This window comes from Hippoglossus hippoglossus, chromosome 10, assembly GCF_009819705.1.
Source record: "Hippoglossus hippoglossus isolate fHipHip1 chromosome 10, fHipHip1.pri, whole genome shotgun sequence".
Taxonomy (NCBI): domain Eukaryota; kingdom Metazoa; phylum Chordata; class Actinopteri; order Pleuronectiformes; family Pleuronectidae; genus Hippoglossus; species Hippoglossus hippoglossus.
Window position 1 is genome coordinate 13,204,070 of NC_047160.1, and position 19,526 is coordinate 13,223,595.

General features: G+C 41.8%; 2 protein-coding genes across 4 annotated transcripts in view; one reads left to right on the forward strand and one right to left on the reverse strand.

Moving 5' to 3' along the window:
- Window positions 1-1,818, forward strand: part of macrod1 (mono-ADP ribosylhydrolase 1) — a 113,240-nt gene extending 111,422 nt beyond the window's left edge. For both annotated transcript variants that reach the window (XM_034597197.1, XM_034597196.1), the window contains one exon: window positions 1,399-1,818. Coding sequence is in view for 1 of the 2 variants with exons in the window: in XM_034597196.1 (XP_034453087.1) it covers window positions 1,399-1,433 (35 nt within the window). In the remaining variant the exon portion in view is untranslated. The remainder of the gene's footprint in view (window positions 1-1,398) is intronic.
- An 11,226-nt stretch (window positions 1,819-13,044) lies between these two features.
- The window catches only part of ccdc88b (coiled-coil domain containing 88B), a 45,654-nt gene continuing 39,172 nt past the window's right edge, over window positions 13,045-19,526 (reverse strand). For both annotated transcript variants that reach the window (XM_034597193.1, XM_034597194.1), the window contains 4 exons: window positions 18,263-18,370; window positions 16,123-16,274; window positions 13,896-14,240; window positions 13,045-13,233 (listed from right to left, as the gene is read on the reverse strand). In XM_034597193.1, coding sequence (XP_034453084.1) covers window positions 13,196-13,233; window positions 13,896-14,240; window positions 16,123-16,274; window positions 18,263-18,370 — 643 coding nt within the window. In that variant the 3' untranslated portion in view covers window positions 13,045-13,195. The remainder of the gene's footprint in view (window positions 13,234-13,895; window positions 14,241-16,122; window positions 16,275-18,262; window positions 18,371-19,526) is intronic.

A 19,526-nucleotide genomic window follows, 5' to 3' on the forward strand; every position in this document is an offset into this window, starting at 1 on the left:
AGCGACTTACAATAAGTGCATTCAACCTTGAGGGTACAAACCCAGAACAACAAGAATCAAGAAAGTACAATTTCTTCAAAAAAGCAAAACTACAAAGTGCTATAAGTAAGTGCCATTTAAGTGCTACTAAATTGTTAGTTTAAAAATGTTATTCAAGGTATAGTCGGATGTAATGTAAGATGTGCGATTGTCTGAAGGATGCCATCGATCCTAGTCTGCCATCGATCCCAGTCGCCAAAATATGATCTCACTGAGAGGTCATACAGACAGAATGCCAGAGTTCCTCCCTCTGAATCCAGCCGATAGCCTCGGAGTCGACCACTGCCACACACCCTCCACAAAAGAGGCAGATTCCTCCAGGCCTGTGTGGTTCTTTCTTCACAATAGACAGTTTCTTTCACATTTCGGTGCTGATGAGACAAAAGATGAAGTATTTTGTTATTTGTGAAACGATACAAAAGTATAACTCAACGAGATGCTCAACATTCCTCCGCAGACGACTTCTGACTGCCCACCTATAAAATGACTTATTTCTGATAATAGTGTGATTTTATTCTCACATTACTTTTGAGAACCAGATTCTAAATGAGAGTTGATGTTGCTCTGTTGTTTTCTTACATGTTTGCAACGATGACTTTATGAGGTCATAATAAATCAGTTTGTGTTTACAGCTTGTTCCTCTGCCCTCAGCCGGCTAAAATATTCAATTAATGCTGCTCTACAGGCTCATGCATAACATTAGCTTGATTTCATGGTCAGTTTGTAAAGTTATTTTATGTAATGAATAATAAACCACCCAGCTTTAGAGGTGCTTGGTCAGTTTTCTTACCTCTGTGATGAGGCAAAAAGTCAACATATGAAATGTAAGCATGAATCAGCACGTTTATCCTTCCCACTGGCTTGTTTGACTAAAAAGAGATTCTTTTCCACAAAAGCAGGTGTGTCACTTTAAAAAGATAAAGTTGTTGCTCGCTCACGGTCTTTCTTGTGTCTTTCTCGTCTAATGGACGTGCAGCAGATTTTGTAGCAGCAGTGAGCGAGCAGTAGCGGTGCTTGGCTGGTAGATGGACCGGAACGGTCTGTCTGTGTGACAGAGCTGCTGCAGGCGGGCCTCCAAGTCGCGGCTATAAACCTTCTGTGTCTCCAACACCTGGCACTACACACTCCACACTGGCTGTTACTGATGTGTGCGTGTGTGCGTGTGTTTTTGCATGTTTTGAAAAGTGACTTCAGCCATATTGGACTGGGGGTGACTACTCCTCACTAACAGATCCCTCTGAAGCAACCAGGCGCTCCAATAGCCAGACTGTTGTTAACCGCTGTATGACCAAGGTGAAATGCACTCTTCCCCGGTTTTACTTTTCATCCTCTCTCTCTCTCTCTCTCTCTCTTTCTCAGCTCCCAAGGAAGCCACTGTCAAGAGTAAACTCTGAGAGTGGATTTGTCAGATTTTGTTGCCTTGGATACACACCGCTACGCTCCACATCCAGATTCCTCCTCCTCACCGTTGACGCATATCAAGACCTTCCTCAGCCGGAAGACAACTGCTAAATGGTTGATTCTTGATTTTGAAGGTTAATGTCACTCTGTGTCTACATGCACATCGGCCTCCCTGCAGATTTTGAAAAATTCCTCTGTTTCTTTCCACTAAAGTGTGAAATGACGCTGATATATCCTCAGCTGAACTCTTAACTTGACCCTTATTCTCTGAAATCAGTTGCTTTACAACCTGAGTTCTTCGCCCTGTGTGCTTTTTGAAAATCTGGATTTCACTGTGAGTGCATCTGACAAAAGCTTATTAAAATGAATTCCACAGGCTTCTGATGTGTGAGAATTGATTATTTCTCGACATGCATGAGGTATGAATCAGTGAGCTGATTGTCACAAGGGAAAACTTCACATGAATATTTCCTTGCCTGTTTCCTCATGTCTGTATGTGAAGGAGAAAGAGGGACTGTGTTTATCTGTCAGCAGGGATGGAAAAGTACATTTACTCCAGTACTGACTTCAGTACAATTTTGAAGTAGTTATTGAGTATTTCTATTTTATGCTTCTCTTATACTTCTACCTATTATAATTTAGAGGAAAATACTGAACATTTAACAGCACTGTATCTACCTGACAACCATAGTTACTATTTACTTTGAAGATTGAGATCTGCTTCTGCAATGTGTAGAGAATACCCAGTGGTAGCATCGGTAAGACTGTCAATATACAATATATTTATATTGTGTTTAGTGGTTTCCAATATTAATGTGCCATAATTCGACAAATAGGTGGATAAATAAGGCAGTAAGAGAAAGAAAAGACTAAACGGTTTTCTGTGTAAATCTAGAACTTAGGTAACACTTTTATTTATAATAAAGTTTGACTGTCAGAATGATGATAGAAACTGTTTACATTGTCGATTCCACTGAAGGTAAGTAAAAAGCAATAATACTGAATTATCAGTGAGCCCTTTCCCTCATCCATCCACTCTGTCCTCTTAAGGATGGTTGCAGTCCCAGCTGACACTGGGTGAGAGGCGGAGCAACAGGGACAATATACAGAGATCAACAATCATTCATACTCACATTTACATATACAGTCAATTTAGAGCCTCCAATCAACCCCACCTCAGTCGGCAGGTCTTTGGACTGTGGGAGGAAGCTGGTGTACCCGAGGAAAACCCACACGGACACTGGAAGAGATCCCCGCTCAACTGGGATATCTTGCTGTGAGGCTGATCCCTGCACCACCGCACAGCCCCCTTTTCTTTTAGAATCCTTATGTCTTAATGTCTTATGATTACATCTAACAGAGCAACTCTAACAGTCCAGTCATCTCTCTGTATTAGCTCTTTATTTTTGTCTCTAGCCTTCAGGGAGATCTCCGGCTCTTTAGCTGCTAAATGCTCCACTATGTTCACCAGCTGGTCACTGTCTGTCTGCTGTTTGGTCCTGAGCAGGTTGTTTACAGCACGTTTGTTCGAGTGTTCTCACTAAAAACAGCTGCCTGTGGAGAGTATGTAGAGTCAATAATGAGATTGAGGCAACACGGTAAATCTGTGCTCGGACAGGATGAAATGAAACTCACTATAATTCTTTGTAATGCCGAGGTGAGCTGCAGATTGAGGCCGTAATTCCGAAGTGTGTCCCAGGTTGTTACTGTAAAAAGATTGTTTATATCCTCTAAATATAATCGACTGATATTAAATAATAATGAGAATGCAGATATTAGCAGTCATGTATTAGCGTTACTACTTTTACTAGAGTTAAGGATCTGAACACTTCTCCTTCCAGCACTATCATTTTACTGTCTTTCACTTTGATAGCTTGACTTTATTTTTGGGATGACTGCAGCACCTGTTCATTTTTAACAACCTCCATCAATCCTCCCCCTTCTCCCTCTTTTTTCCCTCCTTTATATCCTTATTGTCTGCATGCTGTCCAAATCCCATCCACTGCGGCTGCCTGCCTGCTTGTCACAACACACCATATGTGTGTTTATGCAGCCGCTATCATGCTTCTCCCCACAGCGCATCTGTATGACTTTTTAATTGTTGGTTGCAGGATGTAGCCGTCACATGTCGGCGGGATGCAGGCAGTGATTTGTGTGAAGCGAAATGAGTGTTTAGCGAGCCACCTTCCCGCCCCATGACTTTCATCTGCCAACAGCCATCTTTATTGATTCCAAACAATCTGCCACGGCGGCACAGACGCACGGGGAGGAGGGAGGTGGAGAGCTAGGCCGCGGGAAGCAGAGGGGTGTTCGGGGGGGGGGGGGGACAAACTACAAAGAATATCAACAGGAAATTGGGAGAAGCCTCCTTTTTTGTATAAAAGCTTCATCTGTCACAAAGGGGATTGTCTTTTCCTCTCCTGAGCTCTTTGATTCCCTCCATGTCTGTTTTTTCTCCATCCTCCCTCCTCTTCCTCCTCCTCTTCCTCCTCCCACTCCTCATATCTCTTTCTTGCTGTTTTTACGCTACAGGAACAGTGGGAAAAAATAAACAGATGGAAGAGAGAGGGACACAGAGACAGAGAGAGGAAGGATGTTCAAACTGAGAGAGAGGAAGAGGAGAAAAAAGGTGGGGATGAGAGGATGCAGAGCTGGCGGGAGGATGAAGGGATGGAGGGAAAAAGAGGGCTGGAGAGCCTGATGAACTCATCTAAAGGCACTGTGGGTTTTTTAATAAGCAGCAGACTGTGAAGCAACTCTGACGAGTCACTCTGAATAATGAGAGAGATGGGGGGGGGGGTGGGGGGAGACAGAGGATGAGAGGATGAAAAGACAACGAGACTCATTATCCTCCGACCAGTTTTCATCACTGTCCCATCAGTAATCTCTCCCCCCCTCCCCCCTCCCTCCCTCTGTGCTCCTCTCTAAAACAGTCCACAGCTCTGTTTGAGATGACAGATGAAGACCAATTACGCTAACGGTTGCGTTAACTTGAAGGCTGATTCCCTGCCATCTTCCTGAACATACACTGATAATCCTGTTGGCCCTGGAAATTGCTCGCTGCTCTCGGCCCACCAACACACCCGTGTGCGTGCGAGCGAATGTGTGTCTGTACCTTATAATACCTTCAATGGCCAAAAGTGCTGTGTGCAAACGGCTGTGGAAGTGTGTGTGAGGGACAGGGTAGAAAGTGTGTGCTGAAAAATGTCAGCTGCTTGTTCATCTAACAGCATGTGAAGGGGGTCGAACTCTCCGGTGTTTGATGACCAATTTATTTCAGGTTGATGTTGCTGACTTGGTTCGCCGCAGTTTAACAGGTTACTGCGTTGTCAACATTTTCTTGGCACTTGAACATAATTGTTGCTGTTCTGCTCGAGTTTCTTCCGGCAGGGAAGACGTGGAATAAACTTGAAGTTGTTCGTCTGTCCTTTACTGCGTTTTCATCGTGGCGTTTTATTCTAAATGGCTCTTATTCACATCCAGTATTTTTCAGGTGTGGCTGAGATGCTCCTACATATAAAATGAGGGGGATTTTCTGCTTTTGCAATTTTTACCTAAAGGTTTCGATTGTGCTAAGCCCTCCGGATGTGCTGTTCATTATTCTGTCTCTGTACAGGCCTGGAAAGTGCAGTTAATCACAGTGTGATAAGCCAATTTGTTTATATGCAGGTTTTGTGATGTGCATCACATAAGGTGACACAAATCTCTCTGAGTGCATGTGCCGGGTAAATAAAGATTTATATATATGGGTTTTACTTCATAATGAAAGTTTGGTTCTACCTGACAGCAGCCATTCTAATCACTCAGTGTTGGGTGATTGTCACCTTCTCTCATCTCTTGTCGTTGGACAAAAATTATGGGCGAAAATAAAAGAGTGGAGAGCTGCACATTTTAATAATTCAGATGCAGCCTTTTTATTTTAAAGATCAATGTTTTGGCACAGCTTGTCCTCTTAAGAGCTGGAATCACTGTCTAAGTTTGCTGTGTTTACATTGCACCATTTGATTAAGTGTCCGCAGTGAGATTTATACTCAGTGGTGTCTTGAATATTGTCTATCGTGTTTATGAAATGTTTCTGTTCTTTTCTCTTTCTTTTTTAATTACTGCTAATAATTATATTTTTACACTATTCCAGTTTGCACTACTCTCATCCTATCCACCCTTATGGCCGCATTGTACTGCGTACTATGTTTTGAGTACTTAATATGTTGCATACTTATATATTCTGTTTCTGTTCTGTCCACTTATATGTTTACACCGGGGATCAGAGAGAAACAGCATCCCGTCTATGTCCTGTACATATGGCAGAATTGACAATAAAGTTGACTTTGATAATTCCACAGTGGATTGTAGAACAGTCCCCTTAAAAAACGTTTTTTAAATTTACTAGATCATTTAAATATCAGTTCCCTTTTTATACACAATTTTTTTCCAGTCAAGCTCCATTAATTATTATAAATATTCTCAGCGTTTAATCTCGCAATGTTTAAGAAAGTGAAAAGAAATTCCTGGATCTGCCCCACGATCCAGAAAATGTAATGGATTCTTCCTTGGTTCAGGCCCCACCCCTCCACAACATTGCATGAAAATCAGTAGTTTTTGCGTAACCCTTCCAACTAACTAACAACCAGAGACGAAAACATAACCTCCTTGGTGGAGGAAAAAAAAGGATGCATGTGACTTTACAGTGCGTTGGAGGAAGTGGTTGCAGAATATAAGATGTGCCGCACCATTCAATCTATTTAACCTCCTCTGTTGGAGTAAAAGCTCGTCCACAACAGAGCAGTGGTTATGAGACATGAGTTGATTTTCTTTTTCAGTGAGAACTTACTGTCCTGTCAGCAACCAGGCCAAGCTATTGAGGTAATGAGTATGTTGAGCGACCGTCAGGAACCTTGTTTGCTCTGACAGCTTTGTTGTCCCTCTTCAATAACACAACATGGACACGCACATATCACTTTGCTGTGTGGCTGCCACTTAAGAATAAATGTCAGCGGCATCTAACTGAACTGTACAGTGTCTCATCACATCAGCGAACACACATATATTCCTCATTCATGTTGTAATGTTCAAACCACGTGTAAGATTCTTAGTTGTTATCCCAAGTCACCATCATCAGGAAAATTCAGAAGAACAGAAGAAGGGTCAACAAACCTCTCACAGTTACTGTCCAGCTACACAAAACCCAATGTTACACTAACACAATCAATTTAGCTCATTTAAAGGAGCTGGTTTGTTTGATTGTAACAAACCACTGTTACAATCAACAAAACATTTTTGAATCCCTTACAGACAGCACATGAAAATCATTCATATAAAAGAACTCCCTTCATGTTGTCACTCAGTTAAGGTGGAAAATGAAAACGAGGCTTTGCATCAAGTGTTTTATAAGGTAAGGTGTTGTCCCTGCCACTTGTGTTGGTTATAAAAGGTGGATTAGGGCAAACAAAGGTAGCTCACGCTAAACTGAATGGCATTAACTATACCAAGGTGGGATATGAGTTTAATGAGCACAATAAGTCTAATTTTATGTCAAGATGCAACCGACACAAAGAGAAACAGCGGCCACAGTTTGAATTTTTCTCCCTGGTATATTTAACACTGCAGCCAGTGCACGTCAAAGGAATTTGCTACCACTGCCATGTCACATTTATATGTAAATACATTGTAATGGTTGTGGAAGAATGCAGGTGCAGGTTACAGGCATGTGTGTGCAATCAGTGTGTATTAGTGAAATGTTGCAAGGCTTTCAAAGTATTTCTCTGCGAAAGAAAATCAAGAGTCGGCAGCAAAAAGTGGGAAGCAAATAGCGGGCGGCACTCAGAGGAGATGAGGATCTGGCTGTTAGGTGAGTCGGGTGATGTGTATGGATGAGGCCATGATGGAGAGAGCGAGAGAAGAGGGAGGAGGGTGATGTTTACGGGGTGGGGGGGCAGCGAGGCCAGTAAACTGCTTGTGAAATGAAAATGGCTCTTTAGCAGAATCCAGGACACTTGGGCTCTGCGCTGGATCAATGTCTCTGATTTACTGTCTGAAAGCCTGTCAGAGCGAAAGAGAGGCAGAGGAGGGGGATGTGGGGGGGGGGGGGGGGGTGGACAGAGAGAAGTTAGAGTGTAGAGGTAGAAGAGTCCTTTAATGGAAGGAGAAAGAGGAGAGACGGGGTGCGGTAGGGATGAAGAGGGAAATTGTCCGTCAGAGTGACAGTGCGAGGAGGCAGAATCAGAGGGATTGCCCCTCAAGTCCTCACGGCTGAGATACAAAATCAATCTGTCGAGGCTACGGGGAAGGGCAGCCTTGTTTTGAGCAGGGAATTGGTGCGGCCTTTTTGGGAAAATCAATAGGGGACACATGGTGCCTCTTAAATCCTTACTATCCCACAGTGGAGAGCTGTATTGACAAACAGAGGAGAGGATGTAGGCAACACACAAATCCTTAACTTGATTTGGAAGGGAGGAAGAGAGGAAGGGAAGGAAGAAAGGAAGTAGGAAGGAAGGATGGATGGAACGAACTAATGAATGAAGGAACAAGGGAGGGAGGAACAAACAAACGGTAGAAGGAAGGAAGGAACATCCCTCCATCCATTTGACTTTTTAACTTGATGGCACTTAAGGGATCATTAAGGTTATTACAGTTCATCCTCAGGGGAACATGAATGCCGATCTCATATTCCATGCTGATATATCCAATAACTTTGTCTCAACCTGCAGCTGCTGCTGTTACTTACTAACAGTCGGGAGATAATCAAAGTTTTCACAATTAATTATCCACAGTGTTTTTTTTATTTTCGTCCTCATAGGTTACTAAAGCGACTTGTTTTCTTAATAGTTGTTGCCACAGACTATCTACTGTTCAACTTTTAAATTGTGATTCCTCGCTGTGTGTCTGTGTGCGATGTGTCTCCCCTGTATCAGACTGTGTGAGTGTGTGTATACAGAGAGGAGTGTGTTGCTGTATCTTAGTCTGAGTCAGTCCCACACTCACACACAGACACAGGTGGAGGGAGCTCTGGGGCGCAGGGCGACAGGCCGGACGTCTCGACAAGAGTGTTTTCCCGGACCCTCAGGACACAGAGAGTCTGGGTGGGAGGGGTGGGGGGTTATTTTATTTTTATTTTGAGTGTTTAATGTATTAAAAGGGGCCGGGGTAATGAATTATGATCTTTAATGCAGAAACCGATCGATACCACCCAGAGAATAAATCAGCTTTTACTGAGAGCGTCAAAGCCCCTTAATACACTGGGGGAGAGAAAGGGAGTGCATGAGGGAGGAGGAGGGAGGAGGAGGGAGGAGGAGGCGCGACGGGAGCTGCAGGGACAAACTGTTATGAGAGGAGCGATCCTGAACGAAGCAGAGAGAGAGAGAGAGAGAGAGAGAGAGAGAGAGAGAGAGAGAGAGAGAGAGAGAGAGAGAGAGAGAATGATGAAACAGAAGGAGAGAAGGGAGAGATGGATGGAGGCTGGGGAGGGAAGTATAGATGAACACGCTCACCTTTGGGCTAACCTCATTGAGTAAAAGCTCGCTGAAAGCACTGAGATTTTGACAGTTTTGTGGGGAGGCGAGGTTGCAGGGTCAGACACACACAGACACACACAGACAGAAACACACACACACACACACTCACTCCACTTGTTATTTTTCCACCTACTTGTATTGTGTTCCCTCTCAGTGATCCCCTCACTGATTCTGTTGCCCGAGGCAAAACATAATTAATTGAATTACACAACCACTTCTCGATCAAAGATCACCTCGTCGCTCTCTAGTCTCTGTGCCTGCCCCACCGAGGGGCCTCTGCTGGGGGAAAATGCTCAACAACAATCAAAGAATTACAACTTTTTATCAAACCAAAGTGAAGTTTCGGTGGCGTGCGCAGATTCTAAATCAGCCGGACTGCAGAGACGAGCCAGTGAAGAGTCGAAAGCAGCTTGATTTGGATTTACTTGATATTCGCACAAATTCATCACAGACGCAGTCACCAGAACAAAAATCGAGTGCACATCTCAGTATTTAGGATGCCCAACCTGTTCCGTTAGTGGACTAAGTGGTTTAAGTGAGGTTTTTGGTCGCTGGGGGCTCTTTAGTAAGACAGTCATTAAAATTTGATGGCTCAGGCAAGGAATGGAGGTAAACGGGTGGGGGGGGGGGGCGTGATGAGGAAAGATATACAAGGCCAGAGAGGTGGAGAGCGTCTGCTTGGATGGAAAAATTAGGGGAAAAACCTTCACTGAGAATCAGGAAGAGAGAGAAGAAAAGGAGCTTTACAAGAGGACGGAGGCTAAAACACAAGATTAAAAAGTGGTTTTCGCAGATAGTTCGATGCCCCTCAGGTGCTCGATAACTAAGCAGCTGAGCAGACTCTTGAAATCCAAGCGTGATGTCAGATGAGGCAGCCATCCATCATTCATCGCTTCTGGGATCAAGAGTGGAGATGACACTTAATCACTCACTTTGAGCAAAGACTTTTCTCTCACTACTTTGTTGATCCCTTCAAGGCTTTTTTTTTTGACTGATTTTATGTTACTGCTGCTTCGTATGCTCGCGGGGACATCGCCCTCCCTCAGGACGCAGCCGGAGATCGTGGTGAATAAACAAGGGTCATTTAGGAAATGAATCACATTACTGCTTTTTTTTAATTCATTCTTCTTTTCAAGTGCTCCTCTTTAAGAATTCCTTGATTATGCGCAGAGGTTCATAAATGGAAAAAAGGAGCTCTTGAATGCACTCGCTGTGTGGACAACCGCAAGGCTCCTCCGCGGAGAATTTAAAGCTTTACCCTTCACTGTTTGTCTGTGGGCACTGTCTGTCTGTGTGCCTGGGGGCATGTGATTGTTGCATTGCACTCATAATAAACCACTGAGTGACTGGCAGAACCAATATCTTGCTATCGCTTTGCCCTGCGCTCACTCAGGCGGCTCGGTGTGCAGCCCCCATTGTGCATCTCAATTCAACAAACACAATGTTCGGATCCGAGAGAGGGGCCTGCTTTTTGATTAATGTCACCATGACAACTACATAATTCATGAATTGTATTAGCGGCCCATTTGTCATTTGCGTAATTCGGGATGTGTGTTTGGAGAGGGCTGGCTGGAGAGAAAGAGCTGCAGCCTGCCAGTAACCTTAGTATCGTCTCCTGCAGCACGCGCACCCAAAAAACATCAACCCTGACCAGAAACGCTGACATGTCCTCGTCCTAATCCGAAGCAGAGGCTCTTTGGACTTTGCCAGTCTTATAAGTGGACCCTTTCAGCTTCATGATGATCTCTCAGGCCTGCTCATTCAGAGAGCTGCATGCTAATACTCCTCTCTTCATCCATCTGTCTGTCTGTGTGTTGACAGAGGCCAGGCCAGCTCCACAATGACACCATTTGGTGCGACAGCGATAGGAGTTAGGGAGGATTCTCATTAAAGTGCAGTTCGTTTGCCGTTAGATCAATGAATGGATTTATTCTGGAATCCTAAAATGAAATGGTTTTTTTCAACCATATTTGAGCCAGATGGTCGAGTTTCTCCAAGCTCATCCCATTGTTCACTGATCTGATCTGGGGGTTTATTATTAGACGTACGTATTTATCCGGCTCACTGGATAAATGCGACCTTCAGAGAGATGCCTCAAAAATCCACTGCCGGTTTATTTATAATTTAGTCTCAGGTCTTTACTTTAATATTAATCTCAAATCAATTTCTGTGGCACATTTGTCTGATTTGTCGATTCCAGAGATCTTTATGCTTTTGGTTGACCTTGTTTCAGAGCTAATATTCAACATACCTGGTACCTAACAGCTTCTCCTTTTACCTTGAAGCATGTCTCACAGAGTATGTGATCAGCACTTAAAAGTGATACTTTTTTACTTTGAGTGAGCCAACTTGAGGAAGAGGTGATCAGAGGAAACAGCAGGAACACTGAACATTTCATAGTTAATCCTATGAAGGTTTATGAAAGACGAGATGAGACGCTTCTAGCACTGAATTTAAAGTAAAATTAGCATATGAGGGCTTCTCTTCTACCTGATCTGCTCCACTTGTTTATTTCATCCACTGCTGAACTACATTTAGATTTACTCATTTGAGAGACGCTTTTATGCAAAGCAACTTATGATTGAGAGACAACACTGACGCTTCAGTACAGTGAGAGAGAAGGAGAGAGAACAAAGTGCTACATTTGTTCAATAAGACAAAGTGAAGAGGATCAGGTAAACAGAAATTGCAAAGTGGTGGTTATATCTGGGTGGTAGAGGCGTTAGATGAGGAGGTCCCCTCAGAAAAGATCAGTCCTCATGAGGTTCTTGAAGTTAGATAGCATTCGGTGGCTCGTTCCAACATCAGGGAGCCACAAGCACGAACAGTCTACGGTGATTGCCTTGTGTGCAAGGATTAACAATGCAAGATAATAATCCTCTGAGAATTTTTAGCAGGTGGACATGGCTAGCCAGTGGAAGTGGATGAGCAGCGCAGTGATATGGCCTTTTTGGCAGATCCTAAACCAGATGTGACACCACATTCTGGAGCTTCTGTAAAGGTCTCACCATGCATGTAAAATAGGAATTCAGGAGCGTTGGGTCCGGGCTTTCTCCGCAGTTTGCCTTTCACACATTCACAACCCAGTGGGAGGTTCTCTGCTCACACGCGTTCACAACAGCAACAAATCCTGGTCATTAAACATGGCATGGTCGGGGTCCAGTTGAAGGTGGCGTTCCTTCATCCCTGACAAACAAGCAGAGACTCATGACTCATGCCAAGACTGTTGGGTCAATGTTCGATACTGAAAGGTACAGTTGTGAGTTGTCTGCATAAAAGTGATATGAGAAGCCATGCGAGTGGATAACTGGACCGAAGGAAATAGTGTACAATGGAAAGGGGATTTAACACCAATCCTTCCCCAGCCCATTGAGAAGATATAACACTTTACTTTATATATTCCTGATTTCTTCTCTGAACATCTTCAATGGAGTGTTTCTTTACACACTCCAGATATTCTCTACTTAGGTATTTTCACAATGTATATATACAGCACTAAAACTGACAAATAAATAAATAACAGTATAAAGTTTTACACTTATCATTTGACATTCAATCTGTGGATGATTAACACTGGGTCGACCGGCTGCTGTAGATTCATGACTAAAGTTAGAATTAGCTGAATAACTATTATTAGCTGAGAAGGTTGGATGGTGTTCAGTGTGTTACTCAGTCCTTAATTATTCTGAAGATGTTACCAACAAGTCTCACAATTAAACTGAATACAGTGTTTTCTAATGTGACACCTTTAGTGTTGAGTTACAGTTAGATTTAGATACAAAGGAAACGATTATGATTTGGGCTAAAATTACCTCTATGATAAGGTTTATGTTAGGGAATGAGTTTGGGTAAAGTTGAAAGAAATGTTATTATGAAATATATAAGTACATTTATGTTAAGACCAAACAGGTAAAAACCGGTAAAAACTTAATGAATATAAATGAGCTGGTTAGAGATAAATACAGTCAGTAAAAATAGCATGGTCAGTTTCTCTATTATTTCTGATATTCTTCTAATGTCCGAATAATAATTTACTGTCAGATTTAGAGCTCCTCACTATTGACAGGTGGTTTATTCATTCACAACTCAGCAACACTGGTAAATGATTTATTCATTCAAAAATATTCAAAAATACTACAAGGATCTTGTACTTAAAATAGTCAGACATACAAAGAGCGGTATCAAAACAGTTTTCTGGAAGCACAGCACAAAACAGTGCTTTTAGTGGAGACTGTAGATCTTTCTCAGGCCGTCGGCGTGTTGTCACCGGACTGTTGATTGTCTGGAAGGCAGAGAGGATCACAGAGTAATATGCATACACACGTTTTAATTAAAAAAAGTATAATCTGTTTTCTGAGTGACTCTCTTGCCTCTTTGATCTATTCCGATGTGCTACACACTTTTAAAAACAAGTACTTTAAAATATGAGTCATCATGAGATGACATTTGGTGCTATCACAGTTACATGAAGTGGTAACATTTCTCTCAGTGATGAAGAACACACACACACACACACACACACACACACACACACACACACACACACACACACAAAAACACATATCAAAATTGATTAACTGAATGGAAATAAACAAAAATAAAAATGTCAACCAAAATTACCCAGAATATCAAATGTTATCACGTCACTACTTGATTATCATTTTTATGTTCCTTGAAAAACTCAATTTAGGGGTTTTCTTAAAAAAAATCTACTCTCAAATTGTACAAGTCAAAGTTATTGCCATGGAATTAGAGAGAAAAAAAGACAAATGAAACCCACAATATCAAAAGGCACCACTACCGACGGAAATACTGATCACTTTATCCCCTGTCATATTATGCAATAAACAAATAAACAATCAGACAAGTGAAAATCTGGTCAGACATCTCTAAAGTGCAGAGACATAAAATCCCATTTTCATCACTGTACTTTCTCCTCCTTACCTTTCCCTTCGTTCCCCTCGACACTTTCCTGATTGGTCAACCGTGCATCTGCTGTCTGAGGTGCGCTTGTTTCGCCCCTCTCTTTTTCCCAGAGGACGCTGGACGTGTTCAGGTTGGAGCGCAGCTGCTGACGGGGATGTGTCTTGTTGTCACCAGGACTGAATGATTGGGAAACTCCAGAGCCTCCTCTGACCAAGCCCATCCCCCAGCCATGACGAGATCCCAGTTTACGACGGCCCCCGGAGCCGGAGCGTGAGGGTGGAGTCCCGGGGAGTGAAATGTCTGGTTCTGTCTCGGATGCAGTTTTTCTCAAGGGAGAGGGAGAGACCGGAGCACTGCGGGGATCTGGAAACAGTGTGAAAGGAAGTCAGGAGTTGAGAAATGGTTATTATCATCTAAATCCCATGTTTGTACAGAGGTAGTGATCTAATACTGAAGGTTGAGATCTATAGGTCGACATTTTGACCTCAGGTAATCATCTGCGAGTACAAAAGAACAAGTACATAAGAACCTTTCTTCCAGTTGCAGTTTTAGTGACTTATATGGTGGCAGGTGCAGAAATGAATCAAGAAATGTGTGTAACTGTAACTCAGGTGGTGGAGCTCGTCTGCCATTAATCACAAGGTTAGTGGTTTGAATCCTGGCTCCTCCTGAACACATGTCAAATGTCCTTGAGCAGCTCATTATGTCCTGAAAACTGCTGCTGATGGCCACGCATCAGCAGCAGTTCATCTGTTCATCTTTTTATACTGTACACTGTGAGTGTACAGTATAAAAAGTATAAAACCTTTTATACTGTAAGTATGTAAACAGGTAAAAGTAAATGGTTTGCAACCCACATTCATGTAGCGTAGTTAAGCACATATCTCAAGTATTTATCCATTTATGTGTAAATAGTAGCAAAGTAATTTAAATTCCCTTTGCCTCGATGGCATTTAAGAAAAATATTGTCTAATGCACATTTGGCCAATGCACAAGAACACATGAGAACAAAGAAAAGAATGAAGACAAAATAAATTACACAATTGAAAAAGCAACATTTCAGACATTAAACTCAAAAAGAAACAACAGCATCTTTTGATTGAGTTTATTGGCTTTAATGTTGTTGCTCAATAAATGTACTGACTGTGTGCAGGAGCTCATCTCTTTATTCTTATAGAGTATTATTACATTTAAATGTAGAATTATATTTGAAAATAAATTTATGATAATAACAGAGATGATACTGAGAAATAATTAGAATTTTAAATATATAATTGTAATGCTCCTTAGATAAAAATTTGGACTCTATTAAAATGCATAAACAAGGCAACCAAAATGTATATATCCATGTTTCACTTATTTTCTGAGGAGATTTACAATCCTAACCTATTGACAGGGAATTATATCAAATTGAAATAACTTAATTCTGACTGTGAGCCTTAGTTAGAAACTTGTCGTATGTTCAGAGACTCATAACACCAGCTGGAGCATAAAAACTGACCTGAGACCAGTGGTTAATGTCACTTTGACCAGCTATAAAGCAGGTCAGTTTCAGGGTTAAATGCAGGTGCTATGGGAATGGTCGCCACAGCATAGTCACTAGTAAGGAGTGGAGTTTTTGTTGGAATTGTTTAGGACTCAAACAATCTCTCTCTCAGTTTCAACAAAAATCCCAAATTCTCTTGTTTACTCAGGACAAATAAAACTAGAATTTGAATTATTTCACTTGTACTTGTGGTGTTTCCTCATCGTCTTTCAAATACAACGGTTCAAATACATTTTCGGGAGATTTTCTGCTTTATCTACCTGCGAGACAATTGAGAGAACTCAAGGGACAGAGAGCCAGGAGGGAGGAGGAGGAGGGAAGAATAAAATTTAAATGGGCAGTAACAGTGTGTCAAAAAGAGAGATAAGCATGTTGTAAGCGCAGGTTAGGGCTTTGAAAAACATCTGCAGAGGGTTTTCCTTTTTTCCTCTCTCTGTGTCTGTGCCTCGAATTTTGCCTTTCAACATGTGGTTAGCAGAGAACGCCAGCCTCAGTGAGTCTTGGCGCTCTACGGGGAGATCTGAAGAGAAGAGCGTGGTATCAATGCCGACCACACTTGGTAGTCATGAGATGATTTGTATGCATGCCTGTAGCCTTGCGTGATGGGTTGAGCATGAGAGCATATCTTTGTGAAAACCAATGGGCTTGTGTTTGTGTGAGAGAGAAAGAAAGAGGGTTGGTGTTTATGTGTGGTCTCACCAGACTGAGGTGTGTGTGTGTCTGATGTAAATTCAGTGCTGTCGGCCAGGTTTTCCACGCTGCCTGCGGCGGTGAAGAGGGTACGTCCCTCTCTTCCTCCTCCACGCGGTTTGATTAGCTTCTTCATCCTGTCTGCAATCCAGTTAGATTTCCTATGAGGACACAGAGGACAGGGACCATTATCAAAGAGGGATGAGGTAAACCCAAGAAAGTCTGGGATTGTGTGTGTGTGTGTGTGTGTGTGTGTGTGTGTGTGTGTGAGTGTGTGTGTGTGTGTGTGTGTGTGCGCGCGCCCTGGTTTTCCAGGAAACAGGAGGAGGATACCAAGTGTCACTAGTTGCATCTTGTTCACAGTGATGAATTGCGCATCATGCAGCCTTTGTTGCTTGATACAGAATTTCACTTTTAAGTTGGCGACTGTCATTTATCATGCTAAACAAAGCACATTAAACATGGCATCAAGGAAATCAATTTGTAAATGATATAATTAAAAAGTCATTACCATATTAAATCGTAGCACAGAGGACAGAACGCACTTTCGTGACAGCTGAACAATTTGTACACAACAATACTAATCACTACATGTTACATTTATGGCACAAAATACTTGTCAACCGTCAAATGAGACACAGACGAGCTTCCACTGAGTGAACCGAGAGCGCTGTACTCAAAACACACAAAGGCTGTGACCTCGGTTCACCATTTGGCATTCTTATTCTGACGCATGTCTGCAGCATCTTTGTGAGAACGGAGTTAAATCCTCCTCCTTTTATAGAGCACTACTAGACTCATTGTAGGGAACCAGAAAGAGGCCGTCCTCACAGTAAAATTGAATTGAATTGAATTAAACATCAAACTCTCTGAAACCTCAACATTTTATAGAAGAAAATGTTGTATGTAGTCAAACGACCTAAGTTTAAGGCCCCAATAAAGTACGACTTGTGAACCTGAACACATTCAGTTTACAAGATACAGGCAAAAATTACAGCTTTTTTCACAGTGTGAAAACAATAGAATTAACTAATTTAATCATCATTTAATTTTTTGGGGATTTGCCACCTGCAGAGATACTTGTTTCAGCCCAACAAAAGATTCAGAAGAAAAGTCGAATGGTTAACCTAGGGCTGAATATCAACAGTCTTTTTTTTGAGTGATGGCCAATTGTCATCACAATGACACAAGTGTAAAATAGCATAATTTTTAAAACCATATAGTATCTCTTGTTGTTTCAAGACTCAGAGGAGTGTTCCTGGATTAATGCCCATCCCTACAGAGTGTACGCAACATTAGGGATGCCTCTCATTGTGAGGCAATAGCAATAAAAAACAGAGTTCAATTAGCTCCTCTTTGACACAAATATCCAACTTAAATTCCACTCAAATTCTGAGATAATACTTAACTTATTAGTCATAGATAAACCTGACAGAAGTGCAAATGATGTTAAAACATTTTCCACCGTCATTATCCCCCTTGCACTTTCATCCTAAATTACTTTGTTTATATTTGTACGTTTTTACTTTGGAAAATATTTTGTGATGTGTTTTTACATTTCTTAATCCTTCAATAACAGATATATATATATATATATATATTTTTTTTTTTACATAACTCATTTCCTGGCCACTTGGGAGCAGCAAACAACATTGACATATTCCGCCTTTTAGTTTATTTATCTAGCAGAGAGTAACATGGATGTTTATTTGGAGTCAGGTTTGTGTCCATCCGATGAATTTATATCACATATTGACTTTTTGCTCTGTTTTTGGTTGCTACCAACACCTCAGGGTAATATCCAGCCCTTTACCGTAGCTGCTAAATGTTCCAGCCACTACGCTAACTGTCTTTCTGCTGCTTGGTGCTGAGGAGGTGGTGTACAGTAGTAGTAGTTGACAACAGCCATAGCCTAATTCTCACTTCAGGGATATAAGTCAGCCACCAGCTGGATTTTTAACTTGATTGAAGTTGGATTAAACTCTCTCTGCTCTCCCTGATCCTGTCTCTCTCTGTCTCTCTCTCTATATATATATATATACAGTATATATGTATACATACATATACATGTGTGTGTGTGTGTGTGTGTGTGTGTGTGTGTGTGTGTGTGTGTGTGTGTGTGTGTATATATAGAATACTTATACAGTACTTGGCCTTGATGGTTGGAGGTTGCATGCTGGGCTCAAGGACTCTGTACTGATCCATAATCTTCTCCACCAACTTCTGCTTCTCCCGACGGAGCTCGCCCAACTTCTCCCTGAGGGAAAACATGTGAAGCATCAGAATAAAGCAGCTGAGGCGAGCATAAAGAAAAAAACTGAGTAGGACGGTCTGTTTGATTCATTTCATGCATTTATTATGCCTATAAACTGACTGCTGTGAAATTGAGCCCGCTGTGCTTCTTGAACTGGATTCTTTTTAAAGCATCAGATCCTATGATCAGATCAGAAAAGAGGCTGCATGTGGATGTTCCTGGTCATATGTGCTGCTGATGAGCAGAGGGTTCAGAGTTCCAGCTGTGGTATCGATAAACATGATGAGAAATCGTGTGCAGGTTCAGCACACAAAGTCTGTGACTGTCAAGCCGACTGTCGGTTACTGACACGTTGTGGGTGGAAACAATCAGGGATGTTAGATCAGCTGAGCGAAGGTCAGTGGTGGAAAATAAGAGGTTTCGGTTAATATCAAGGTCTTGGTACATTTTAAGCCACGCTAACAGCCTGGCAACCATACAAACATGGTTGTAAATAACACACACGTATCATTTGGTGCAGTTTGAATTAACTTTAATTTGTTGATAATACCAACGCTAATACACTCTAAAATCAGGAAAGATTCCTCTAGCGCCACCATGAGGTTCACATCAGTGGTTTTAAATGAAATGTCTCATTAATATATAGGATAGATTGCCTTGAAAATTGCCGATTTTATACTTAAAAGCGAATTAGCAGCAGGCTCAGCTTTACCTTGTGTTATGTGCTAGCTGGACACCTGGTAAGATACATGTTTAGCATTAGCATATTAGCATGCTGACTTTAGCATTAAGCTCAAAACTCCACTGTTCCTTTGTACAGCCTCACAGAGCTGCTGGCATTGCTGTGGGCCTTGTTTTCACATTCATGAAAAGGCTAATCTATCTTATCACATGTTTTCTAATTAAATACTGTTTATTTCTATGCTCAGATCTGTGCAGTATCGCCTCTTTAAAATCCCCCTTTTTCAGTATCAGCATCAACTAAAACCAAGTGATTAAATTGTAGGCGATTAGTATCAATTTTATTTGAATTTAATCAAGCACCCACCCTTGAAGGCCAGTTTGATTCATTTTATGAAAACTTTTGATGCCTCCACATGTTTGCTCACTGGATCCACAACATTTCTCCCAATGTACGTTGCACCAAATGAATGAATAT